This window comes from Pelecanus crispus, chromosome 1 (genome assembly GCF_030463565.1).
Source record: "Pelecanus crispus isolate bPelCri1 chromosome 1, bPelCri1.pri, whole genome shotgun sequence".
NCBI classification, from domain to species: Eukaryota; Metazoa; Chordata; class Aves; order Pelecaniformes; family Pelecanidae; genus Pelecanus; species Pelecanus crispus.
This window is the reverse complement of record NC_134643.1, coordinates 57,470,288-57,493,405: the sequence shown is the minus strand read 5'-3', so window position 1 is coordinate 57,493,405 and position 23,118 is coordinate 57,470,288. Positions and strand designations below refer to the sequence as shown.

The 23,118-nt window shown below is 45.1% G+C and overlaps 1 protein-coding gene across 1 annotated transcript; it reads right to left on the bottom strand.

The window, feature by feature from the left end:
* Positions 1-354: 354 nt before the first annotated feature.
* RANGAP1 (Ran GTPase activating protein 1) lies at positions 355-21,239 on the bottom strand. Its single transcript, XM_009482454.2, has 16 exons — positions 21,211-21,239; positions 19,473-19,610; positions 18,105-18,232; positions 17,111-17,170; positions 16,267-16,446; positions 14,824-14,958; positions 13,458-13,616; positions 13,155-13,268; positions 11,538-11,637; positions 10,715-10,799; positions 10,150-10,303; positions 9,540-9,653; positions 9,077-9,179; positions 8,271-8,359; positions 6,415-6,536; positions 355-1,867 (listed from the first exon to the last, which is right to left on the bottom strand). The coding sequence occupies exons 2-16, from the start codon at positions 19,582-19,584 to the stop codon at positions 1,798-1,800; spliced, it is 1,725 nt and encodes a 574-aa protein (XP_009480729.1). The 5' UTR covers positions 19,585-19,610; positions 21,211-21,239; the 3' UTR covers positions 355-1,797.
* Between the last annotated feature and the right edge of the window lie 1,879 nt (positions 21,240-23,118).

Sequence of the window (23,118 nt, the reverse complement as noted above, 5' to 3'; positions counted from 1 at the left end):
GAATAGGATGGAATGAGGTGAAGGAGGCAGCGATTGAAGCTCCTTCTGTAGGTGCAGTTACCTTCGCTAAACTAATTTTTACCAATTTGGACACAGAGGAGTTCCAACTTCAGTCACAGAAACCGGGAGAAAATCCATTTTGCTCTTAGCCTTAGGGCAGCCTTTTTATAATGAGGGGACATTACTCTTACACAAAGGCCATCACCTCCCCTGCCAGAGCGATGAGAGACACTGCTTTCCCAAGCCTGCTGGATCATAGCCACACAAAACTTCCCACAACCACCCCAGCTTCACCAGTGGTTGCCTTGAACAGGCCCACAACCTGGAGGAATTTAAGCAGAGATTGCATGCAGGTAGGTCTTGCACATGCCACGCACTTTATTTCAACCCAGTGCCCCAAGGCCTTTTTCCTGTCCGTGCTGCCTGCACACCCTGCAAGTTAACACCGGCTTTCCCTGCATTTAGGCCAAGCACATGCACCCTGCCAGCTGTGGTACACGTTGCCTCTCACAGCGAAGGGACAGCTAACTCCATTTCCTTGACTTCTTCCTGGCACTGTGACCCCATTTATACTGCAAGTCAATTGTAAGGTCAGGTAAGGGAGGATGAATAGTCTCCTCCAACTGAAAACAGAGAGGGAAGGAACAACTTTTTGCTACCTAAAGAGATGTGTTGATTCTCAGAGGCTTGAAAGAAGTGGGAGCAGGACCAGGCTGTGAGCTTGTGCGCTCAGAAGTCATACAGGTAGGTGCCACAAACATGTGTAGGCACGTAGACAATCCTCCATACAGAAATTTAGGTGCATCTGCTGCTACTCCTTCAGCGCAGGAAAAAAACCACACAGCCCTACCCGAGAACAATCAGCACAGCCCTAATTCTTCATACTCTTACATGTGCTCAGCTTTCCAACACGTGAATAGCGCACACGGTCCCAGTGTTTTGTCAAAGGGAGGAGAAAGGGAACACATGTTCCACAGGGATTTCATGGATTGTATTCATTTCCAAACCAAGCCTATTTAATTAGGAAGAGAAGGGAAAGGGACAGGGAAAGGGCAGGAAGAGGGAACAACACAGGCAATGCCAAAAAAATTTACAATAAAAATATGCTTGCTCCCTTAAGCAATGGCCACCAGGGTCAGCCACATTACATGAATATTCCAAGCCACAGCAGCAGGGGAGTAGTATATTAAAATACAAATCAGCCACACACTGCCTGCGACAAAAGGACTTGAACGAGGAAACAAAAGGGGCACACACCTTGCCCCTCTGACCCGGCAACAGCAGAAGGGGGTCAAGCACTCCCCTGGCCCGGAGAAGCAGGGGCAGCAGCAGCAGCGTAGCCTCCCTCCTGCACAGTGCTGAATGCTATCAGGCAGGAGTCACAGTCCAATAAAATAAAATAAAATGCACAACTGGGTTGATCCTGATGAGAGCACTTCCGGGCCCTGTGTTAGTCTTGGCATACCCTTGCCAATGCAACCAAAGTAGAGGACTCTTCTTTTTAATTCATGCAGAGCTCAGAGCAGCACTGACTTATTCTAGCATAAGCACCTGCCCTGCAGACCAGGGAGTCACTTCATGAGGAGTAGAAAAAAAATTCAGCAGGATTTGTCCAAGTTGATGAAAGCAGAAGGAAGGACAGACGTCCTACAGAGGAAAAAAAGAAAAAAGAAAAAAAGAAAAAAGGACAGCATGTCTGTATGGGCTCTGGGATCCTCTCCCACCATGCAGCTCTGAATTCTCTGCTGATGACAGTCCTATGAGGAGGGAAGGGCACAGCAGCACATCTCTTGTCTCTTACAGCTGGTGGAGGGTTTGTAAGAGCATGTGGCGAGCAAATGAACAGGAGTCAAGAGCACGGTTTGGTCTGTGAAAAGAAGAGAGAGAGATTTAAAATACTAAATTTGAGAACTGCTTTGTATCTGACGTCGAATGAGCAAATAAACACCATTTCAAATGCACTGGGCTTGCATGCCCAGAAGTCTACATCTTTTCTCCTTGGCCACCTCTTCCGAAACCATTCCCTGACCTCTGCACAGATCACTGCTTGCCATCCAGAGCTTGCTGTTGAAAATTCTCTTTCCACTGCTGAGTCTGAGTCAGGAAGACCACAGCCAAGAATCAGGACATTTATTTCCACAGGTGCAAAAATCAGTAGCAGACTGTTGATCTCTGGAGCCCGGTGTCTCAGTTTGGGTAGCAGAAAGTGGGTGGGGATGGAAGCCCCTTTCCCTCCCAGCAATGGAATTTTCCATACAGATTCACCATTTAGGGTCCCAAAACACAGAAGACAAGCCTGCTTGTACTCAAACCTTTTCTCACCCAGTCATTTGCTATCTTTGACCCGATGGTGACTTTGGTCTCAGGGCTTAAGAGGCCCTCCCCATGCCTGAAGTTAAGTTACACCTGACTAGCTTTGCTGGGCCACCTTTTGAGGGTGGAGGGGTGGGGAGGAAGCTTACAAATAGCCTACAGAACCCACAGACCATCAGCTGAAAGCACCTGGCACAAAGATTGCAATAGCAAGGTCTACCTCATGCAGAATAACAGGCTCCTTGAAACTAGATGATGGAACTATAGTTTCATCAGGGTTAACATGGGCTACCTTCCCATCACCTCCCAGTAATGTGTATTTCTGTTTCCACAGGCTAGCTGTTCCCTAAGCATCACTGAAACTTCTAACAGTCTGTATCCATCCATTGGGGAACTTCCTCCAAAGAATCTTCCAGCATTTTCCACTGTTCTGAGAATGGAAATCATTAATTTTACTTTTCTCCTACTCCACACAGCAAAATACCCTAAACAGCAGTGAGGTCTACTCAATTTGGGAAAGAAGGGGGAGCTGAAATAAAGATAGGAATCTAGGCAGAAGCAAAAAATTAGTCTCTGGATTTATACTACACAGGTAATAGCTACAGATGTTGTTTGCTATAGGGCTCCATGTATGCTACAGTTTAACAGAACCACATCCTAGAGAAGAGCTAACCCCTTTTATCCCCACAACAGCCATTCAAGGCCCCACACTGAACAGACAGGACACAATTACAGCTTCCAGTTTATGTTCAAAGTGGCTGGGTGGGTATTTCAGTCGTCATCTTCAGAAGACCCAGAGCCCTGTTTGCAATGAGCAGGCTGATTTTGTCTAGGCAGCTCCCCATTTTTTGAAACAGAGAACCTGAACTGCTGATGTTGATCACAGCCAACCTCCCTCACAGCCTCCACTCCTAACACCAAGCCTCCTCTAACACTAAGAGCCTCCTTACTTGGCTGTGGAGTTCAACTGCCTGCCACTCCATGCTACAGACGGTTGCAAGAGGCCACTTATGTGATCCAATCCTGCAAAGAGCAGCAAAACCCCCCCAAACTCCAAAAAAAACCCCAAACAAACAAAAAAAAAAACCCCAAGCCTTACAAAAGAAAGCCACTACCACCTCCAAGAAGTCATAAGTGGGCAGGCAGACCTCCACGTACTTCAGTGTTTCCACCGAAAGACCTATGGAAAAGCGCATGTGGATTCACAGCACCCTCTTGCGTCCAAAAAAAGAAAACAAGGACTGACAGCAGCAGAGTAAGATGGATGCTGCTTACAGTCCATATCCATCATTTTACTATTATTTTTGAATGAAGAACACTACCTACAGTATCACAAATTGTCACTAAGAAAGGAGGAGAATGACTACTCCAGAAGGAAACCCCTTGTCGCAAAAGGCAGCAGAGCTCTAGCCTAGGCAGCTACAAGAACTTTAGCTCCTTTGGGCTTCTAGAGCTGTAACTGCAATGCTAAAGGAAAAACCTGGAAAATATCATAAAAACACATAAAAACAGTTTGCTGCAAATGAAGGACTCATGGGTTTGACAGAGTGGAAGTAGATTTGTTGCAGAAACAGAGCCCAAAGGAGCTCTGCAGATTACTAGGTTAACCAGTTAGAGGTTTGATTTAAGGTTAGGATGTGATTTTGTTCTGACTAAATTCCAAGGAAAGACAAGGGGTGTAGGTTAGTCGAGAAGCTGTTTTAACTGGACTTTGTGGTTCTTGAACTGCTCTTGTTCTCTCCAGGCAACTGTAAGGGATTTAATAGCTGTTCTCCTTGTTCCCTTAGGGAATGCATTTTAAGAAATGTATTTATAAAACACAAAGGTATATTGCTTGTATATAGTGTTGACTTCATTCTGCTGCACAGGACATAAGTTTCCCTATAATATCACACCTTGCAACAGAGGGGTTTGCAAATCAGAGAAAGCTTTAGCTCCAAGAATTTCACACCACCAGGGACACTCTGCAGGCTTGGCATTAGCAACTTTACATACCAAAGGCAGGCAGGCAGATCTGTCTTCTACTGTGAGAGGCCCTTGGCTCTCACACAACTTATACAGGACCTCTGAACAACCTCACACTTTCAGAAAGAGAGTTTCCCCTCTTTTAGTGAAATGCTGGCTATGCATTCAATGGAATTTTTGTTGATAGATTCATTAAGACCAGAATTTTACTCTTATTTTGTCACATACAGCAACATCTACAGATGAAAAACGTTTATTGGTATTTTGCAGGCCTGGAGCCTGGGAGAGGCCTACATACACACATACAGGGAGAGGGGGACAAGTGTCTTTTGTGAGTGAATTTGTTTAGAAGGACACGCCAAGTTGAGTTACAAGGCTACTCTAGGCACTGGAACCTGACATAAGGAATTAGAAGGGTCAAGTGCACTGAACCAAAATCCCCTTTTCTATTCCCAGCTTCAAGGGACTTAAATCAGGGCTGGGGCTGATAGACTCCAAGTGGTACTTGCTTTGATCAAGCTGGGTCTCTGCATAACTAGTGCCTGATGAAGAAAGCCATCATTTTCTTCACCCTTTTATTTTAGGGCTGGTATTGGATCCTTACACTGTACATACCTACTTGATCAACAAGCAAGATCACAAGGCACAGGCAGCAGTGTAGGAAACAGCAGAAATCCAGTGATGTGTCTAGACAACTTCACATGGCAAGTCCTGATACTTCTTGTTTAAACCTATAATGACTTAGTTGAAGGTATATTTGCTCAGTTGGTAAAGCATTCATTGGCTTGTAACTGCCTAATTCTTAGCCTGATCAAGCCAAAGAGAGGAGACAGCAGACAAACTTCCACCAGAGGGGCCTCCAGGTTAGTATTTGCACATGTGCAAACAAGCTAGTTAGTTTTATTTTCCAAAACTGACCTTAGCATGGCTGGTTGCTGGATGCATACCACTGCTACATATCAGCTTTGACAGCTTCATCCACACCAATGCCTAGAAGAGTTCTTCTCTCCTATCACAACTGGCCTGCTTCCAATCCCAGTAGAACTAAGAAAAGACTGACTACCAATATTTGACTGCATCCCTATCACCCGTGTTTCGTACTGACCCCAAGTATTTGATGCCTCTGCCTTTCATCAGCAAGAGATCCTAAGCGTCTGCATATTACCCATACCATGAAAATCAGGAAGGCTTAAGCCTCATTCTGGAACCTGTTGAAAAGCTGCTCTGACCCTAGATGGCACATGGTCCATGCTGAGCCAAACAGCCACAGAGCTCCAAATGGATTTCAGACCTCTGCTGGTTTTGCCTAAAGTGACAATTTTGGACTGTTGCTCCTCTTGATTGCTGAAGAGTAGTATGTAATCCTTCCTCTCTTGAGGGAAGGTCTATTTGGTGTGTTTTTTCTAAGTCTCATCAACACTGAAGTTAACACTGATTTAATCCAGAAGAGATATGGCTTCCACAGCTATTGCATGTACTGTGCTTGAAGACATTAAAAAAACTAAAGCTGGTGGCGGCAGGGGTTGATTCTATACCTGTACTAGAAGTAACAGTATTAAATAGAGGCAGGCAGTAGAAGCAGCTTCTTCAACACTTATGCTCCCAATTTAGTTCTCAGAAAAATTACTAACCTTGCCGCTGTCATTGTAGGAAGTTTCATTTAGGAACAAATTCAGTCTTTGTGTTTTGCAGTGTTTTGATCTGCTGGTGTTCAGTGTTACACAGCATGACAATTCAGGTAGAGCTCTGCTGACCGTCATACTCGGAAAGATGTTTGGAGGGCACAGTTCAATCCAGTGTACTCATAGTTCACTGAAGCAGTGGCTAGAAACCCAGCAGGTTTCCTTAAGCTCAAAATACCTCTTCTGTGACTGGCATTAGCAGTCTCTGCTTCAGAGCCAGTTAGTTGCAAAGCCAGCTTTCCACTTTCTTCTTTAGGACAAAGATTTTTTTTTTATTCTAAACCTCACCTACTGGAGTAATCAAGATAAAGCAGAGGCCCATTAAACTATTAATCCTTAATTTCAGAACAGATATTTAGTGGGCTTTAACAGAATAGCTTGCATGTAGCTATTAACCCTCAAACAGTTTCACTAGCTCCCATGGAGAAGACTGCATGGCAAGTACAATACTCACTTTGTGACAAAAGCTGAGAGAACTGGGGCCAGGGATTTAGGGAAGTAATCCTGCTGGACCATATAGTTCAAGGTCATAAGAATACCATAGAGACTTGGGACAGCTTTGATCTTTTCTTCACTCTGAGAAAAGAACAAGAAGATGAAATCAGACATCAGACAATCACTATTTTATCTAATCCAGTGTAGTTCACAGAGGCAATTAATTCCATGTTGAATGACGTGCTCCCATACACTGTAGGAGAGAAAGTTGGTCATTAGATTAAGTGCAGTGTTCCTCAAGATACAGGTAGCCAATTCCATAGCCTCCCAGCACCAGGATCTGAAATAAAGCAGCATCAAGAACATTCTAGTACTTATCAATTGACAGCAGTAGTAATGCAAAAGGTAAGTAATGAACTTGCAAGCGAAACATCCAAATCTTCTCAGAGGCCCTGTGTCAGTGTTCTTCTAAGGAATTCCACCAGACTTCAATTCATAAAGAATCAGTTGCCTTAATTACATAATTTTTTTCTTGTATTATGCTGTAGCTCATTTTTATACCATCTCCAGTTCTTTGGCAGGCTTTCTCCAGAACTTGATGCAGTATTCCCAGAACTGGTCTCACAATTATGTACAACATAAAGCTATAGTCATCCCCCTGCTTACATGATGCATAAGTTATTCTTGCTCCTAACGTGATGCTAACCTACGTGTCCCAACTCTTACATTGTTTTAATTTATTTCTCTGCTGCCATTTCAACTAAAGCCCTTCATTCTGTAGACAGGATCTAGACCTGTGTTCCTAGGTGTACGACCTTGGAGTTCATGGTGCTAAGAGTATCTGTTGCTCATGTGCTTCCAGCTATGTGGGACAGAAAATCATGGAAGCTGCGCCCTCTCCACACATGCCTAATTAATCAACAGTCCTCTATATCACAGATGACCATCAGCTGGCTGATCCTCAAGGGCTTTATTCCACTTCCTGGCCTGAAAGAGTTGTTCTGGAGCACAAGTCTGTGCTTTGCGCCTCATGCATATTTGCTATTTTCTGTATGGGTAAGAGGTAGGTGGTAGTCCCTGAAACAAGCACTCTGCAGAACAAAAAGTCATCTCGGGTTCCATTGACCTGTCTGAGAATTGGGAAGCTCAGCATTGGTCCCATGTCCAATGAACAGAGGGAACGGCTAAATGGATTTTTAGGAAATTACGATGTATCCAAGCATGTCAACAGCTGTCTGTATCCCAAGCTGGATATTACCAGAAGAAAACCCGTAAGCCTAATTAAGAGACAGATGCTATAACATAGATTATGGCTATTCTGTGGTTTAGAATTGTCTTGGTCCAAGTTTCCATTCTCAGCTTCTAGGTCTTGAGGCAGTGAGAAAGTTTATTCCCTGTAACTACACATTTAACACTAGTATTTGGCAGAGATACTCCAAAGCATGGAGTTGAATGCTACTGACCTGGCACAAGTAGTTGGATATACACGTTTTTGAGCCATGCTACTAAGAGATGCCCTAAAGGACCACATTAACTAATAATATTGTAGATTAGACTCCTGGACACGGCTTTTTATAGACACCATAGTCCAGCAGCAGCGCTATTTCCTTACCTGACCCTCCCTACCTTCAGGGGATGACTGAGAATGCAGAGCATGTTAAGCAGAAGAGGCAGAAAGAGCTGACACCTCCTTCATCCTAATACAACCCTGCAATTTGCAATTTCTGCTGGACCTGCAGACTTCCATTGTCCCTGGGCATCAGGCATGCACAGGCACCCAGCTGCTTCCATGGCAACATAATTACCCAAAACCCAGCCAGTCTGGTCTTCAACAGCCTAAACAGACCATAACTTAACTCTTTCCTCTTTCCTCACCTTAAGTAGCCCCATATGGATCAAGAGGCTTGTGATGAATGCATCCGAATTAAATGTGGCAGAAGTGAAGGCTTTTCTCATCAAGGCATCTAAAAAGAAATAAATGCATCATATTAAACAATACACAAAGGGATGCTGTTACAGACTTTAAGATCAAGATTGAGCATACAGGACCTCAGGGAATATCAGCTGTTAAAGGAGTTTTGGGAGGTAATATCTGCTAAGATTCCACTTGTCTCTGCAGGGACTAGGTATAACCTCTAAAACACCGAGACAGATAAAACCCAGTCCTTAGGTATAAGGCCTGAAACAAAGGAAAAGGAAAAAAAACCCCAACCAACAACAAATAATGCAAAACCACCCCCAAAATTCGTACACTGCCAAGCTTTAGATGTAATTTGACCTTAGTCCTATGCATCACAAAATGCTCTACTCAATATAAATATGATCAGATGAAGTAGAGCAGCAGGAGTTAGAGCCTTAAAATTTTGAAGGCCAGCAAGAATTCACCTTTCATTTGGTGATGAAATGGAATGAGAACAGAATGAGAAAACTGGTTCAACTGTTTTCTGGGCTCCCTCAGGACCAATATTCTGGAAGCACAAGATATGCTAAGTTCAGAACGAATCTCTACTTTCACTTCACACAACATCATGGCACAGCTTGGTACTTTGTTATCTGGGGTTTCCTGCTGCCAGGAACAACACAGTCCAATAGCCTGTCCCACAGGGGCCTTCCTCTGCATCACACTGGTGTCCTTGACACTGAAGGAGGTCACACCATGAAGTGAAGAAAGGCCCAGTCACCTGTTGTTTCATGCACTGCTGTTTTTACTGGGGCTTCATCTTTGAAGACTGAGGATATCCTTAGGAGAGTTGTAACTACTTTCTCTACATCAGATGTATCTGTCTGAAAGACAAGGGCAGGGGGGGGGAAGAAAAAATAAATCAGGGGCCATTCAGTTCACTGCTCACTGGCTACAGAAGATGGGTCTCTGCTAGGGCTGTGACAAGAATTACAGCCTTCAGCCAACTGACATCAGCTTTGCCTTGGCCATATCACAAGGCATAAGCAACCCTGTGAAACAAAGTTACTCTATGTAGAAGCTCTGGCAATATAAGCGTTAATTGCATCATCTGCTTCCTTAAGGTTCCTCGGGATCACTGGGGAGAAGATGCAAATCTAGGTCTCAAGAGACAAAGTTATCACCTCTAGGGTTTAAACGATTCTGAGACAGAATCAAGCACAAAAGACCACCGGCTCACCTACCTGCTGAGCTATCAGCACAGAGCACTTTGGTCCTAGTCGCAGCAGCTTCTCTGGTGATGGGAAAGCAAGGAATGTGGCAACGTCCACAGGAGGAGATGGCACTGGAGTTGAATCCTGAAACAGGCAGAATCCATCTCAAGTTTACTCTTGGAAGTAAGTAAAATTGGTTCAGCAGCAAAGGCACATAGACCAGGTCAGGACACAAGTACATCAGGTCAGGATTTGTTCTATTTGAAAACTATTTGAGGCTGGAACAGCCCAGGGTTGGAATAGCCGGAATATGCTAGCACGACTGCATGACATTGCATGTACAAGGTTCCCACCATTTTCTGGACATGGGAAGACTTTTTCCATCTGTGTTTGTTATAGCTGCTACTCAGCCTTTCCCTCTGTGCATGTGTGCACACGCACACTTTAACAAAACATGTTTTCAAGTCATCCTTTTTCTTTATTTCCTGCATGTTATCTCCCTGACTGTTACTACAGTGCCAGCCTGTGCAGGAATGTGAACACCTGCCAGCACTCCAAGTTCAGACTCACTCCAGATCTCATTTCCTCCCTTGTTCTCCTCCAGCTGAGGAAACAGGAATGCATCTGGAAGTAAGCTTACCTGTGAATCAATTATCTTCTTAGGAGTCAGTGACTCCTGTTCTCCCTGTCCTCTCTCCTTCAGCTGTTGCTGTTCTTCCTCCTCCTCTTCCTCCTCCTCTTCATCTTCATCCTCCTCCTCCTCTTCATCATCCTCCTCCTCCCCTTCATCATCACTAAGGTTTGAGAGTTATATGTATAGAATGTATATATATATGTATATATATATGTATATGTGTGTATATATATGTATATATAGAACAAAAAAGCAGCCTCCCCTCAAGTCTTACTGCAAGAAGTACATCTCCATCCAACAGAATAAGAGGACACTCAGGCTTCAGTCACCCAGTTAACAATGGCAACCAAAGAGCGAGGAATGCAATCAATAACTAAGACAAGTCCATCGATGAAAATGAGACACAACACTTATCCTGCTTATGGAATCCCCTAACGGGGCTCCACACTGCACACTGAAACCAACATCCATCTGCAATGTTACAGTTCTTATTTGAAAACAGATAGGTGAATGAAAGCGTTGATGAAAATTGTCAGAAAATTTCTGATTTAAACGCTAGTACCCTGCCTACCTCAAAGATCCCAGCACAGCTGCCATATTGAAGCCTTCAAGGATCTCCTGGAGTTGCTCACATCCCTCTTCTCCCAGGCAGTTACCTACGTTGATAGGGGAAAGGGAGTAGACTTAACAGATGCACACGAGTTTGTTCTTGAGGATTTTGCTATAGATTCTTGCCTATCTCTTATTTCACAAACTGAACAGTTATCAGTCATTTCTACGCAACACCTTAGAGGCAGCAATGCAGCCTTCAGTTATCAGAACCAAACAGTTGTTAAACAAATTTCAGCAGCATTACACAACAGTTGGAGACTAACCAACCCCTTAATTTTTCAGAGTGTCTTTGAAAGACTTCCTGCTACTTCTCTAAACAGCTCCTGTTCTCAGTGATTCTCAAACAAGGACATACAGCACAGTACCACTGAAATGCAGTGACCCAAGGTATGAACAGCAAAAGCCAACACCGGTCAAAGTTCTCCCACTCTTCTGCAGAGATGTGCACAGGGGTTTTTGCTTGCAAGTATGAAATATCTCAGATCAGAATGAACAATTAATAAAAGTTTACAAGTATAGGTTATCAGTTTAATATTTCCACCTTAAAAAAATGTACCAAAACTGCTTAACTTTAACAATTTAACTGAGTTCATGGCTTAAGAAAACTTTCAGGATATAACTGCTTCCTGTCCCAAGGTCATCCAAGTTCAGCTGCTCTGAGAGTACCATTTTTTAAATGCTGACAATTACAAGACTAGAATATGTGATACTGTCAACATTCTTCCTAGTGGTTTCTAGTTGGGATCAGACTAGACATACTTTGATCTAGCAAACTTACATACCATTGAGATCCAGCTTCTCCAACTCTGCCTTATCTTCAATAGCTTCAGCAACAGTCAGAGCAGCATCCCGTTTGATCTCACAGAAGGACAAATTCAGTTCCTAAGAAGCAGAAGAACATTTGTTTGCAGAATTCCTATTAACTCCTATCATCTCCATAAGCTTCATGTGCTCAGAAGTGTTCTGGAAATAATCTCATTTGAAGAGGCTCTTAGCGGGAAAAAAAGAAAAAGTGTTTTTAATTGGAAATAAAACCTGACACATACTCCTAACTTCATATACCTAAAAGGGGCATTTTGAAACATACTGTTGTTAAGAGCAGCACTACTAAAGGTAACCGCTTTCCTAGAATAGCCACAGAAACCAGACCTAAAAGATAGCAGACATTCTAAGTCCTTAGCAATCAGCTGACTGGAGATCTTATTCAAGGGTCGCAAGAGCATTCCAGAATTCACACACAAGTAAGTCTTACTGAAGAAGGGTAGCTACTCTACTAAATGGACAGCACATTTGCTTTTGAACACTTACGTTGCAAGTTAAGGCCTTCAAAAGACAAACTATGTACTACTACTGATAAACACAGCCAGCAGAGAAACAGTGTGGACAGAGCAGTAAGAGTAAAGTTACTCAACAGCCAGGCACCATCCCCCACCATTCCACATTGTACTCAATCAATCCTTTCCTGAGAAGAGATTTAATATTAACAGCAAAAGGGAAGCAGTCCTTGAACACAATGAATCAGCTACAATTGCTTCATGCTACACTCCCGTAACCACTTCTGCTCTAGAAAAGAAGCATTTAACTTCTGGCTGTTCATCTCAATACCCCCATTAGAATCCTTACTTAAGTCTTCCCAGGAGATTCAGACATGTGTTCCAGTAGAACTAGCAGAAGCTTGAGCAAGGGATTTCGCACCACAAAGCACCTACATCTTTCTGTACCAGGTTCATATACGTAAATAAGTATTAGCACTCAGCTGAATTTTTGCCTTTGACCGTAAGCTTGCAAGATTAGGAATTTGTGTTCAGCATCTGTCCCAGTGCAGTTGTGACCCATGGCAGGTGTTTCTAGAGATTCTAGTCTACTTACATTACTGACTGGACTTAGGCCTGTCTAAAATGTTGTCAAACACAAGTCCTGTGCAAATACTGATGTAGGAGGCTGTGATATTACCAAAAAACTAAAAATATTTGGATCTCTGATACATGCCGTAACAAAGAAAAAGCACTAACTGTATGAACTCTGAAATGCTGAAGAGATTACAAGCTGTTCATGAAGAGGAATGTCTCAGTGCCCGCTCATGACCCTCTGAGAGGTTCTAAAAGCAGATACTTCCATCATCAGATTTCTTGAATAACACTTGCTGAGTTGAACTAACAGCTTCAAGAACATAAGCGGTGTCTAAACAGATCACTGGTATACCTCCATGTAGCTGGATGTGGCGATGCCACTGATCTACAATATAGCTTAGTGCTTTCAAGTTGTGAGCACAGAGCCTGCACTGAAGTCATTCCCACTTTAAAATAATCAGTAGTGGTAGGAGAATGGACAGAAAAAGAGGAAATGGGAAACTAGGATTTTCAAAAGAGGTTCAAAGCTGAACAGCAAGAAGACAATACCTTTAATTTATGAAGCCCTTCTTTAACAGCATCAGCAATAGCAACAGCGCCCTTCGAACGCACCAGGCAGTCTCCAAAGTTGATCACTTCAATCTGCCGAAGCGCCTTCAGAGTCTGCAAGACAGCACAAATTTGAAAGTACAGACATGCAAGTAAATGAATGTCCTATCGCACCTGGAAGGTCATCTTTCCCACTGCAGCATGGCACGTGGCTCCACCAAGCCAGAGATGCTAATGCTAACTATATTTGAGGAGACTGGGAGGCAGAAGACAAACGCAAAGCAACAGCTTAGAACAACTCACCTCTGCCATGGCCACAGCTCCTTTCTCTGTGAAGGTGTTGTCATTCAAGTTTATAACCTTAAGCAGCGGGTTGATAGCAAAGGCCTGGGCCAGTGCCGTGATGCCAGGATGGTTGATTCCATTCTGTGGCATATGGACCTCTTCCAGAGTCCCAATGATCTGGGAAAGGATGCAGATGAAAAAAAGCTGTTAGGAGACATACTCAAGAGTATAGTGCTCCACTCTTTAGGATTTGCTTAAAATTGTTTTCCTCCAACTCAAAACTCCATTAGTTCTTCTACCCAGAATTATTTACCAGCAATTATGTCACAAACCTAAGTAACATTGCAGGCTCATGGCAAGTCTCAGATTAACACAAAGCCCTGATTCTAAGAGTCACAAGTAGCACCCTTCTAGTGTGCCTGCTCTAGATACCTTAAAACAAGAGTTCTTCACCTGTGGTTCAACAACACTGAAACAGACCAAGCAACATCACCGGACACGGTATTTTTCTAATTAAGATCTACATTTTGCTTTGACCACACAGAAGCAAACCTGTAAGAAAAGTAGTATGAATACTGTTTATGGACTAAACAGCATGTGACAAAACACAGTAATGAATCCCATTTTGGTAGTGCCATTCAGTCTGAATTGCTCATGAATCACTTCGTTATGTGCTTCTCAAGTATTTAAGAAGTCTTATTTTTGCCATGATTACTGATTAGTCAAAATCACATCCAGACAGCTCTTTACAAAAAGAACAACCTATAACCTGCAATATCATTGTTAATATACCTGACAATATGCATTGTAATTCAGAAGTCACTTCTAGTAGCAATGGAGGAAAGAAAAGGGAATTAGGTGGCCGCCAACCACAATGAATTCTCTTCCTCCAAAAAAAGTGCAAGTTGGCCAGTGACAGCTAGAGAAAGCTAGGCAGCATTTAGAACCCTCACAGGATGATCCTAGCAAAAACACTAGGTTGCTTTTGCCAGATGATTGAACAACTAGGCAAAGAAGCACTCAAGAGGTCAGCTGGTACGGCTACTCCAGTGCCAGATAACCTCCATTAGCAGAGAGGGAGGAGAAGGAATAGGACTACTATTAAATTACTCAGGAGATGCCTATTTCTCCCTCAAGTAACTACTTTACACAACCACTAGTTGTGTGTTTGGAAACTTAGGTCACAGAAACATTCAGTCATCAATTCTAATTGCACTTGTTGAAGACTCCAGTTTCAGCAGCAAACAACATCGCGGTTTTAGTGAACCAACAACCAGCCACTGCCTCCAAGCTGAGGCAAGCTCTGTGTGCATTATCTTTAACATTAGCACTTAAGCACACCTTGCTCCAGTTTGCTCTCAAGAAGCTCTGGTTTGGTACTTACCCCAAAGGCTTCAGCCAGGGCAGTGGCACCATCATTCTCCAGACGATTTCTGCCAGCCACAAATATTTTCAAAGCAAGAGGCTTGCCCTGGGCGCTTGATTTCCTGTGACATTCTTTCAGCGCGGTTGCCAATATCTAAAGATAAAACACAAGCAGTTTATACTACTTCAGCATCTCATTCTGAAGGAATCCAAGTGTGTTTTGTATATCCAGCTCTAGCTCTCAAGAAATACTTCAGTCACCACTGAAATGTACCTGCTTCTACAGTAGGGTATACAATAAAACTGCCTGTAACTACAACACTTGCACACTACAGTCTTAGGCAAGAAGTGATAGTTTTGCAACACTAGAACACATTGACGCCATTCAGGACACTTGATTCTTAAACAGGCAAACATGTAGGGTCTTAGTGATAATGACAGTTAGTCCTGGTTTTCTCCTTCATCCAACAGGCATCCCTTCACTGCTAGCCTTGGTAATACTGTTCTCTCAAATCCAAGGCTACTAGCTCTCTTGACATGGAATCTAATGTTTAGGATAGAACTGTTTTCCTATCCTGGAAAAACAGATGAGCTTTTCATACTTCAGAAATTTATCCATGAAAACATGTAGAGGGAAGGGATCTTGAAACTGGAGAAATGGGCCAACAAGAATCTCATTAAGTTTAAAGGGAAATGCAAAGTCCTGCAAATGAGGAGGAACAACTCCATGTACCAGCATAAGCTGGGGGTCAGCTGGGGGTAAAATAGCTTGGCAGAAAAGAACCTGGGTGTCCTAGTGGGTGAGAAGTTGACTATGAGCTAGCAATATGCGCTTGCAGCAAAGAAAGTCTACCGGGCTGCCTTCGAAAAAGCACTGTCAGCAGGTCAAGGGAAGTGATCCTTCTCCTCTACTCAGCCCTGTGAAATGCATCCGAGTACTGTGTCCAGTTTCAGACTCTTACATGGACATACTGGGGTGAGTCCAGCAAAGGGTCCCAAGGATGATTAAAGAATTGGAGAATTTTACATACTGGGAGAGTGCTGAGAGCTGGGGTTATTAAGGCTGGAGAAGAGAAGGCTCTGGGGGAGATCTTATCCATGTGTAAGAACAGCAGAATAACAGGACAGGGGGAGAAGGTGGTGTAAAGAACGCAGAGCCAGAAACAAAAGCACACAAACTGATGCAGAGAAAATTCCATTTAAACACAAAACCCCCTTTTTTATGGTGAGGGTTGTTAAACAGTGGGATAGACTATCCCGAGACGCTGTGAAGTCTCCATCCTTTGAGATATTAAAAATCTGACTAGACATAGCCCTGAGCAACCTGGTCTAGTTGCCCTGAGCAGAGGAGTTGAACTAGATAGGCACCAAAGATCCCTTCCAACATCAACCATTCTGTGCAGGGCAGTCTGAAGGCAAGTCCTGCCTCTGACCTCATTCCCAAAGAGGAGACAACCCTTACCTTGCCACCACCAATGCCCATGCCACAGTTATTGAGCTTGAGTTCCTGTAGGGTGTAGCATGCGGGGCTCTTCAGCAGTGCCTCAAAGCCACGCACACCATCTGGCCCAAAGGCATTGTCACTCAGGTCCAGCTCCACCAGCTGGGCTCCAGCAGTGATGAGTGCATCCCCCAAAGAGATCTGTAAGGAAACAGACGGTAGTGGGTGGGAGGGAGGGAGTGGATTGACTTTTAGTGACAGCGTCACTGCAGTGGCTAGGTATGACAGTGATGCTGCAAAAAATTTCCGCTTTGAAGATGTTCAGCAAAGCTGCATGGGGAAATAAAATTTTACAGCTAAAGCCAGAGAAAAATTTGTGCAGATTAAGCTAAAGACAACCACAAGGCAGTTACCAAGAAGTTATCCCATCTCTTTAGGTCAAATATACATTTTTCAAAGTGAGCTTCCCTCTCTCTACTGCTAGAAGAAATATTGTTTTCATTCTGTTGAGTTATCATGTTCTTGCTTCAGAGGACTCAAGGAGGCAGGGAGCTCTGTAATGCTCTTGGAAGACATGGCCATATGCTTTTATTTAGAAAGCTTAGTTCCCATTCTATCTATCTGATCATGAGGATGTTTTCCCCAGTGACAAGCTTCTTCACTAGCATGGACTTGTGTTTGACCTTTTATCAACCCTTCTCCATTTCATACAAAAGGAGCAAAAAAGAATCACCTATTCTGAGACTCTTAGTGTTCACAGCATAGAGAAAGATCAGCTCTGTGCTAAAACACATACTCCCACAGAAAGCATGACAGGTGAGAAAAGTTACATTAGTCAGAAATCTCAGATCCAGTTTTTACTTACCAAAGCAGGAGGGATCTCAGACCTTAGCCTCCCTGTGAACATGTCACTCCAGTGACACCTCTAAAATAAGAAACATACAGATAGAAACCATTAAAAATATTTAGGACAATACAGTTGTACAGAGGTTTACACATACAAGCTGCATTACATCACTGGGGACAGCTTAATACTGTCTGCCTTCCCTTCAGCTTGTCATTTGATTGTACTACAGAGCTACGAGAACTAACATTACAGTTACTTCACTTGCAAGGACATAAAGCCACTGAAATGCACATTGTAAATAACACTATACAAGAGTTCTTGCTTGCATTCAAGCTGGAATTCTTTTCTGCTGAGAAAATTACCACAGGAAAAAGCAGCAGGAAACTGAAGGATATATTAGGAATGCAGATTTTACTAAGGTATGGAGCTTAACAATCTGAACTTGCTTGAAAAGCCATACTTGGGTGATTAACATGAATCAATGTTTCATACTCCTCTCCTACAAAGGACAGTGCCTCTAGAAGCACAGCATCCTCCTAACATTAGGCTAGAATAGTAGGAGGGAAACATAGCTTGGACCCAGAAAAACCTCCTGGTGCATTTCTTCCATTATTTCTTCCCTATTCAGGCATTCTCTGAAGACTCATTTTTCAGAAGATCTGATCATTCTCCAGAAGATATGACCCAGCTTTTCCTTTAGAACTTAAGTTTTGTTGCCACAGTTTTTTGTTTGCAGATGCTGCATCTGCAGAGAAGCTCTTCCTTGCACAGTTTCCCAGCTTTAAGATTGGAAGCCTTCTGAACAGGAACAGTTAGGAATGCAGAAAGTATTCCCATTATCCCAAAGTCCCCAGGTTCTGCCATAGTTTCATATGGCTGTTCTTCCTACTGGAAGAACCACCAAGCAAGCTTTGGGCTTAACTCAAGGCAAGCTACTGCAGGAAGAGCACAGATAGGCCTTCAGTATTTCTGCATTACTTCTTCCCCTTCACCACCACCCACTTGATCTCACCTTGAGCTCTGATTTCTTCTCCAAGGCTTTGGCGATGACCTTTGCTGCCGCCACACCCACTGTGTTGCCTTCCAGGCGCAATGCTTCCAGGCCATCAAATTCCTCAATTTGCTTGATCACTTCTTCAGCTGCAAAAAGCAGATAATCTAGTTGGCCTTTTAACTATCACTTTAGGTACCACAGTAACACTCTGATGCAGCAATACTTCCTCAACTCTACCCTTAGCGAAAACAACTGAACAACATTATCTGAAAGAATCCTGAAACAGCGAATGGAACAAAGCTAAAGTATCAGGTCACTAGAGTGAACGTTCTCCGTTCCCCACCCTGCCTTTTCACAATTTATTTCTAGTTCTATTCTCTGATAGCCATTCTCCTATTTGCAAAATTAAGTTTCCTTACTTCCCAAGTAAGATTCCTCTGCCATTCAGCACGTAGTTTAGGAGCTAGAGTGCATGTGCCTACAAAGATGCAAGGACTAAGCTGAAAGTTGATGGGAATTGATGCCATGTCAACAGGAAGAAGTTCCCACTGACTGGGAAAAGTAGATGCCTGTTTAGCAAACAGCTCAGGGTAGAACAATAACTCCAGAGTAATCCTATGCAAGACACAGAAGCAGGCTGCAGACTCTCTCCTGTCAATGGGCACTTGTTATCATTCCCAAGTTCCAAAGCCTTTCCCCATAGTTTAGTGGCTTTGCACTACTAAAACGGCATATAAAAAAAGCATGATCTTTGGAATCAGTAAAAAAAGGTACGCACAATAGCAAATAATCTCTCTGAAGAAGATGCTGTTTCTTGGTGCGGCAGAAATGTTGATGTAAGAATATATACATATTCTCCAGATACTTACTACATTAGCAGCCACTGCAAGACATTTTTAATTGGGAAACGCACATACATCAGCAAGAGAGATATTGCAGAAAAAAACCAAGAACAGTCTAATGAATTGGTCAGAATTTGGGAAGAAACTGGACTATTGCAGCGGACTAACATATTAGCCCGTTCTGTCTTTGAAGCATCTACTTGTTCCAAGAGCTGTCATCCACTTGCTTATTGTTTTTAAAAGGAACACTGACTTCTAATGCACAGTGACTGTCAAAAGCACTTGGAGACAACACCAAGAAAACAAGAATTACACACCAGGGAGCCAAACCCCAGTTCCGCCAGCCTGACACTGCCAGGGCACCACGTCAAAGCAGGGTACAAAGGAAGGAAACGTCTCTATCAGAAGCAGCTGTAGCTGAACGACCCTTGCATCACAGCTAATATTACGACAGCTTGTTCGTGCAGGATTAGCAGGAGGTTTCCCATAAGACTTTAGAATTCCAGGAAGAACACTTCCCAAACACAAGGGTATTTTCTCTTACCATCTTCAGCTGTATTGAGTTTAAGGCTCTGGCCTTTGAAGCTCAACTGTCCGCCGCCCACTTTGGTTTTGGCAAGTGACTCCGCAAGCTTAGTGATGTCTTCTGATGCCATTTTTCTGCTTTTCCTAATGTTAAGAGCTGTCATTTAAAATAAATTGTCAACATAAAAAAAAAAAGCAAACTACAATACATAATCTGCATGCATAATTAGATTTATTTGAATACTGATGTGGTTTTTTTGTTCCTGAGGTATCTAATTGAGTTTTCAGTGTCATTAGTGTTTTCCCCATAGCTCACTTATGACAGCTAGACTAGATTAATATTCCAAAGCCAAGCAGTCAGGATGGCGTTGATTCTTCCAATACTGAGGAGACTTGGGTTTTGATGGAGTTGTTACACTTCATAAATAACCAGTAGCTAAAACTATGGGCTAAGGCCACGTTAAGACTCTTTGCGCAACATTTTACAGTTAAAACATAACATTCCTCTCTCCCCAAGCCCCATCCTTTAATTACATGCTGCACATTTCCCCTGTTCTCCAAAGCAAGCTAGGATGAACACAACTGTTTTTCCTTTTCAGCGATATCCCCAGTAGTGCCCTTGTCAGCACAGTTCTAGAACCACCGAGTTGCTGAAAACATCATGTGTGTTGCATACAAAACTCTCTCTCACGTTTGTTGGTTCTCTTTCCTTTTGGATGTCCCACACACATTAAACAGGATGATCTTGCACTGATGAGGGATTAGGGAACATTTTGCCCTGAGGCACAAGTTTGAAGCTAGCCATGCCTAGTAGCATCTGCATACCATTATTTAATGAGTATCAATCACTGCGTGAGGTAACTGGCTTCCATTCATTCAGCAGGATAAAGAGAGCGTGTTCCTTATCCCAGCACCTCCACTGGGATAAAAGACTACACACAACTAAGTGCTTAGAAGCAACATACTTATAAAATAGACTTCTGGTGTCAGAAGGGATGAAGATTCATTCCTACATCAGAAAGCTGTTTCCTTTCCATTCCTGTCTGACTTAGAAGTGGCCTCACACTCTTGCAGCTCTTTGAGCTCAACGGTACTGGTTTGAAAACACCCCCTAAACGAAAGTTGTATGTACAGCCTTTCCTCCTGACACCTAGCTGTGAAGAAGTATTTGCCTTCAGCTTCCCCAGAGGATGGCTTCTCTTCAGCTTTCATTAACTTCAGTATTGCTTTTGGACACAGGGGTAAAAAAACATCCCTAAGGTTGATCAACATCACTTTCCTAGGATGACTGTCCTCTCAAGTAGGTGCTCCCAGTAGAAAGATGCTCAGATAACTTACTCCACCCCTGCCAGGCCACACAGACACCAGACTGATGGACATTCCCAACCTCTGCCAATCCAGCACCGAGAAGGAAGATAAGACATCCTCCAACCCATGAAGGCTTTACTAGACAGGAACAAAAGTTAGGATGCAAATAAGTTGGTCTGTTCACCTAGCTAAATTATTAACTTTACTTTTAAATACCTCATCACCCTACTGTTTAAAAAAAAAAAAAAAAAAGAGTTCTGTTCCATTGTGATGCTCTTCTACACTCTACAGGTGTACTCACTCCCTTTGCTTCTCTTTCCCTTAAATCCCTTTTTACTTTCTTCACCTTACACACAGGCTACTTCCCAATTTCAACATACAACTTCCCCCTCACATCCTGAAGCATGTTCTATTGCAAACAGGTCAGCCACACGCAATTGTCAACCTACCAGGGGTCTCTTCACTGCTAGGTCTTCTGCAGGGAAAGCTTTAAAAAAATAAAATTGAAGAGTTAGTACGTTTGGCAAATAAAACCAAGATCTGGAAATGCCTGAAGAGAGGCTTCCTCTTCACTTAAAGACTGCGTCAATCTGTACGCTTCCCCATGGCCAAAAGAAGTTAGCTCAGCCGAACGCTTTGATTATAACACTTTGTCCACACCAACAGGCAGCACACCGGCTGCCTGCTGTGCTGTCCCAAGGGGGAGGCTGCTCCGCTCTCCCGGCAACGGGGGGCCCGGCTCCCGGGAGCGCTGGGTGACCGCCCAAGGTTACCCCCCCGCCAGCCCCGCAGCCTCCCAGCGCGGCTCTCCCCCGCCCTGGGCCGAGGGCTCCTCTCCTCCCCCGAGGAAGCTGCCGAGCGCCGGCCGCGCCGCCACCCCTGACCCCCGCCCCCGAACCGGCACCGACGCCCCCCTCTTCCCGCCCCACGCGCGGGCGGCCCCCGCCGTGCCGCGTGGCGCCTGGCGCGCGGGCGCGGAGGGGGCTCCCGTGGCCAGGCACGCGTGACCTGCATCCACGGGGGGGGGGGGGGGGGGGGAAGAAGGGGGTACCCTCGCCTCCGCGTGGGAGGGGGGCGCGTGGGAGCGCCGCGGGGCGTTCCCTTCCCGCTCCCCCCGCCCGAGGAGCCGGGGCGGGCAGGCGGGGGGGGGGGGGGGGTTGTTAGCGTGCGGGATCGCCTCACCTCACGCACGCCCCCGCTCCCCCGGCCACCACCGCTGGCGGCAGCCGCCCCTCCTCACCTCCGCGCCGCGAGTGGTCCGGCGCCGCCGCCCGCCGCTGGCTGCCGGGGGAGGCGCGATCGAGTGGCGCCGGCCCAAGCACCTCACGCCGCCGCCGCCGCCGCCGGGGACGATGGGGGAGGGGCGGGCGGGGGAGGCGGAGGATTTGAAAGCCGGCAGTTTTGCTCTCCCCTGCGGGATTGGCTGCGCGGCGTGACGTCACAGGGGCGGGCGGCCGCCCTCCGCCCCGCGGCGGGTGCTGACGGCCGGCGTGCCGCAGCCGGCCTGCCTCGCCGCGGGTGGGCGGGGCTACGGGGCCCGCGCGGCGGCGCCGGCCGCGGGGCACGCCGGGACGTGTAGTCCTGCGCGGGGGGGGGACCCGGCATGCCTTGCGCGGGGCCACCCCGTGGGGAGGCGGCCGCGGCCTGGGCCTGGGCCGGGCCCCGTCCCGTCCCAGCCGCGTCCCGCGGCGCGAGTGGGGCCGTATGCCGGCTGGCCTTGTCCCTGCCCTCGCCCACCTCCGCTCCTGCCTCTCCAGAGCGGCGTGCCACCGGCCTCGGAGGGCTGAGTGGATCTGCGGTGCGCGCCCGAGCCCCTTCCGCAGCAGGCCTTTCAGGGAAGATGTCGCCGCAGGAGCTCTGAGTTGCTCTGCAGGCCCCCCCAGACACCCACAGATGAGACACGAGTGCCTTTTTCTGTGAACCCGCATTTAGATAACGTCTCCGCAGATCTTGTCTTTGTACTTCTGTGGTGGTGTCAAACGTTTCTGCTAAGGAAAGCGTTTCATCCAGGGGCACGCAGTTATTCCAGCTTAAGGATGCAGGAAGATGCAGATGCATAACTGATGCAGAAAGAACCAGTTTGTTTGACGGCTTCGTGTGTACATTGTGTGTGATGTTTTCCCCCTGAGTATAGGAGTAAAAGTACATCTGATGGGACAAGGAGAGTTGTGCATAAACCCCCTTGCTACTGCAGTGTGTTTGCCCAGGTCCTCTTAACCCGATCCCTTCTTTCCAAGTTGCAATCTACAGGCACTGCTGTAGGTACTGTTTCAGGTGGCAGCTGCAGGTACCTGGTGAGCTCAGCATTGAGGTGGGTAATTAAGAAGCTGAGGCAGTGACTAGATTACGGTTGTATG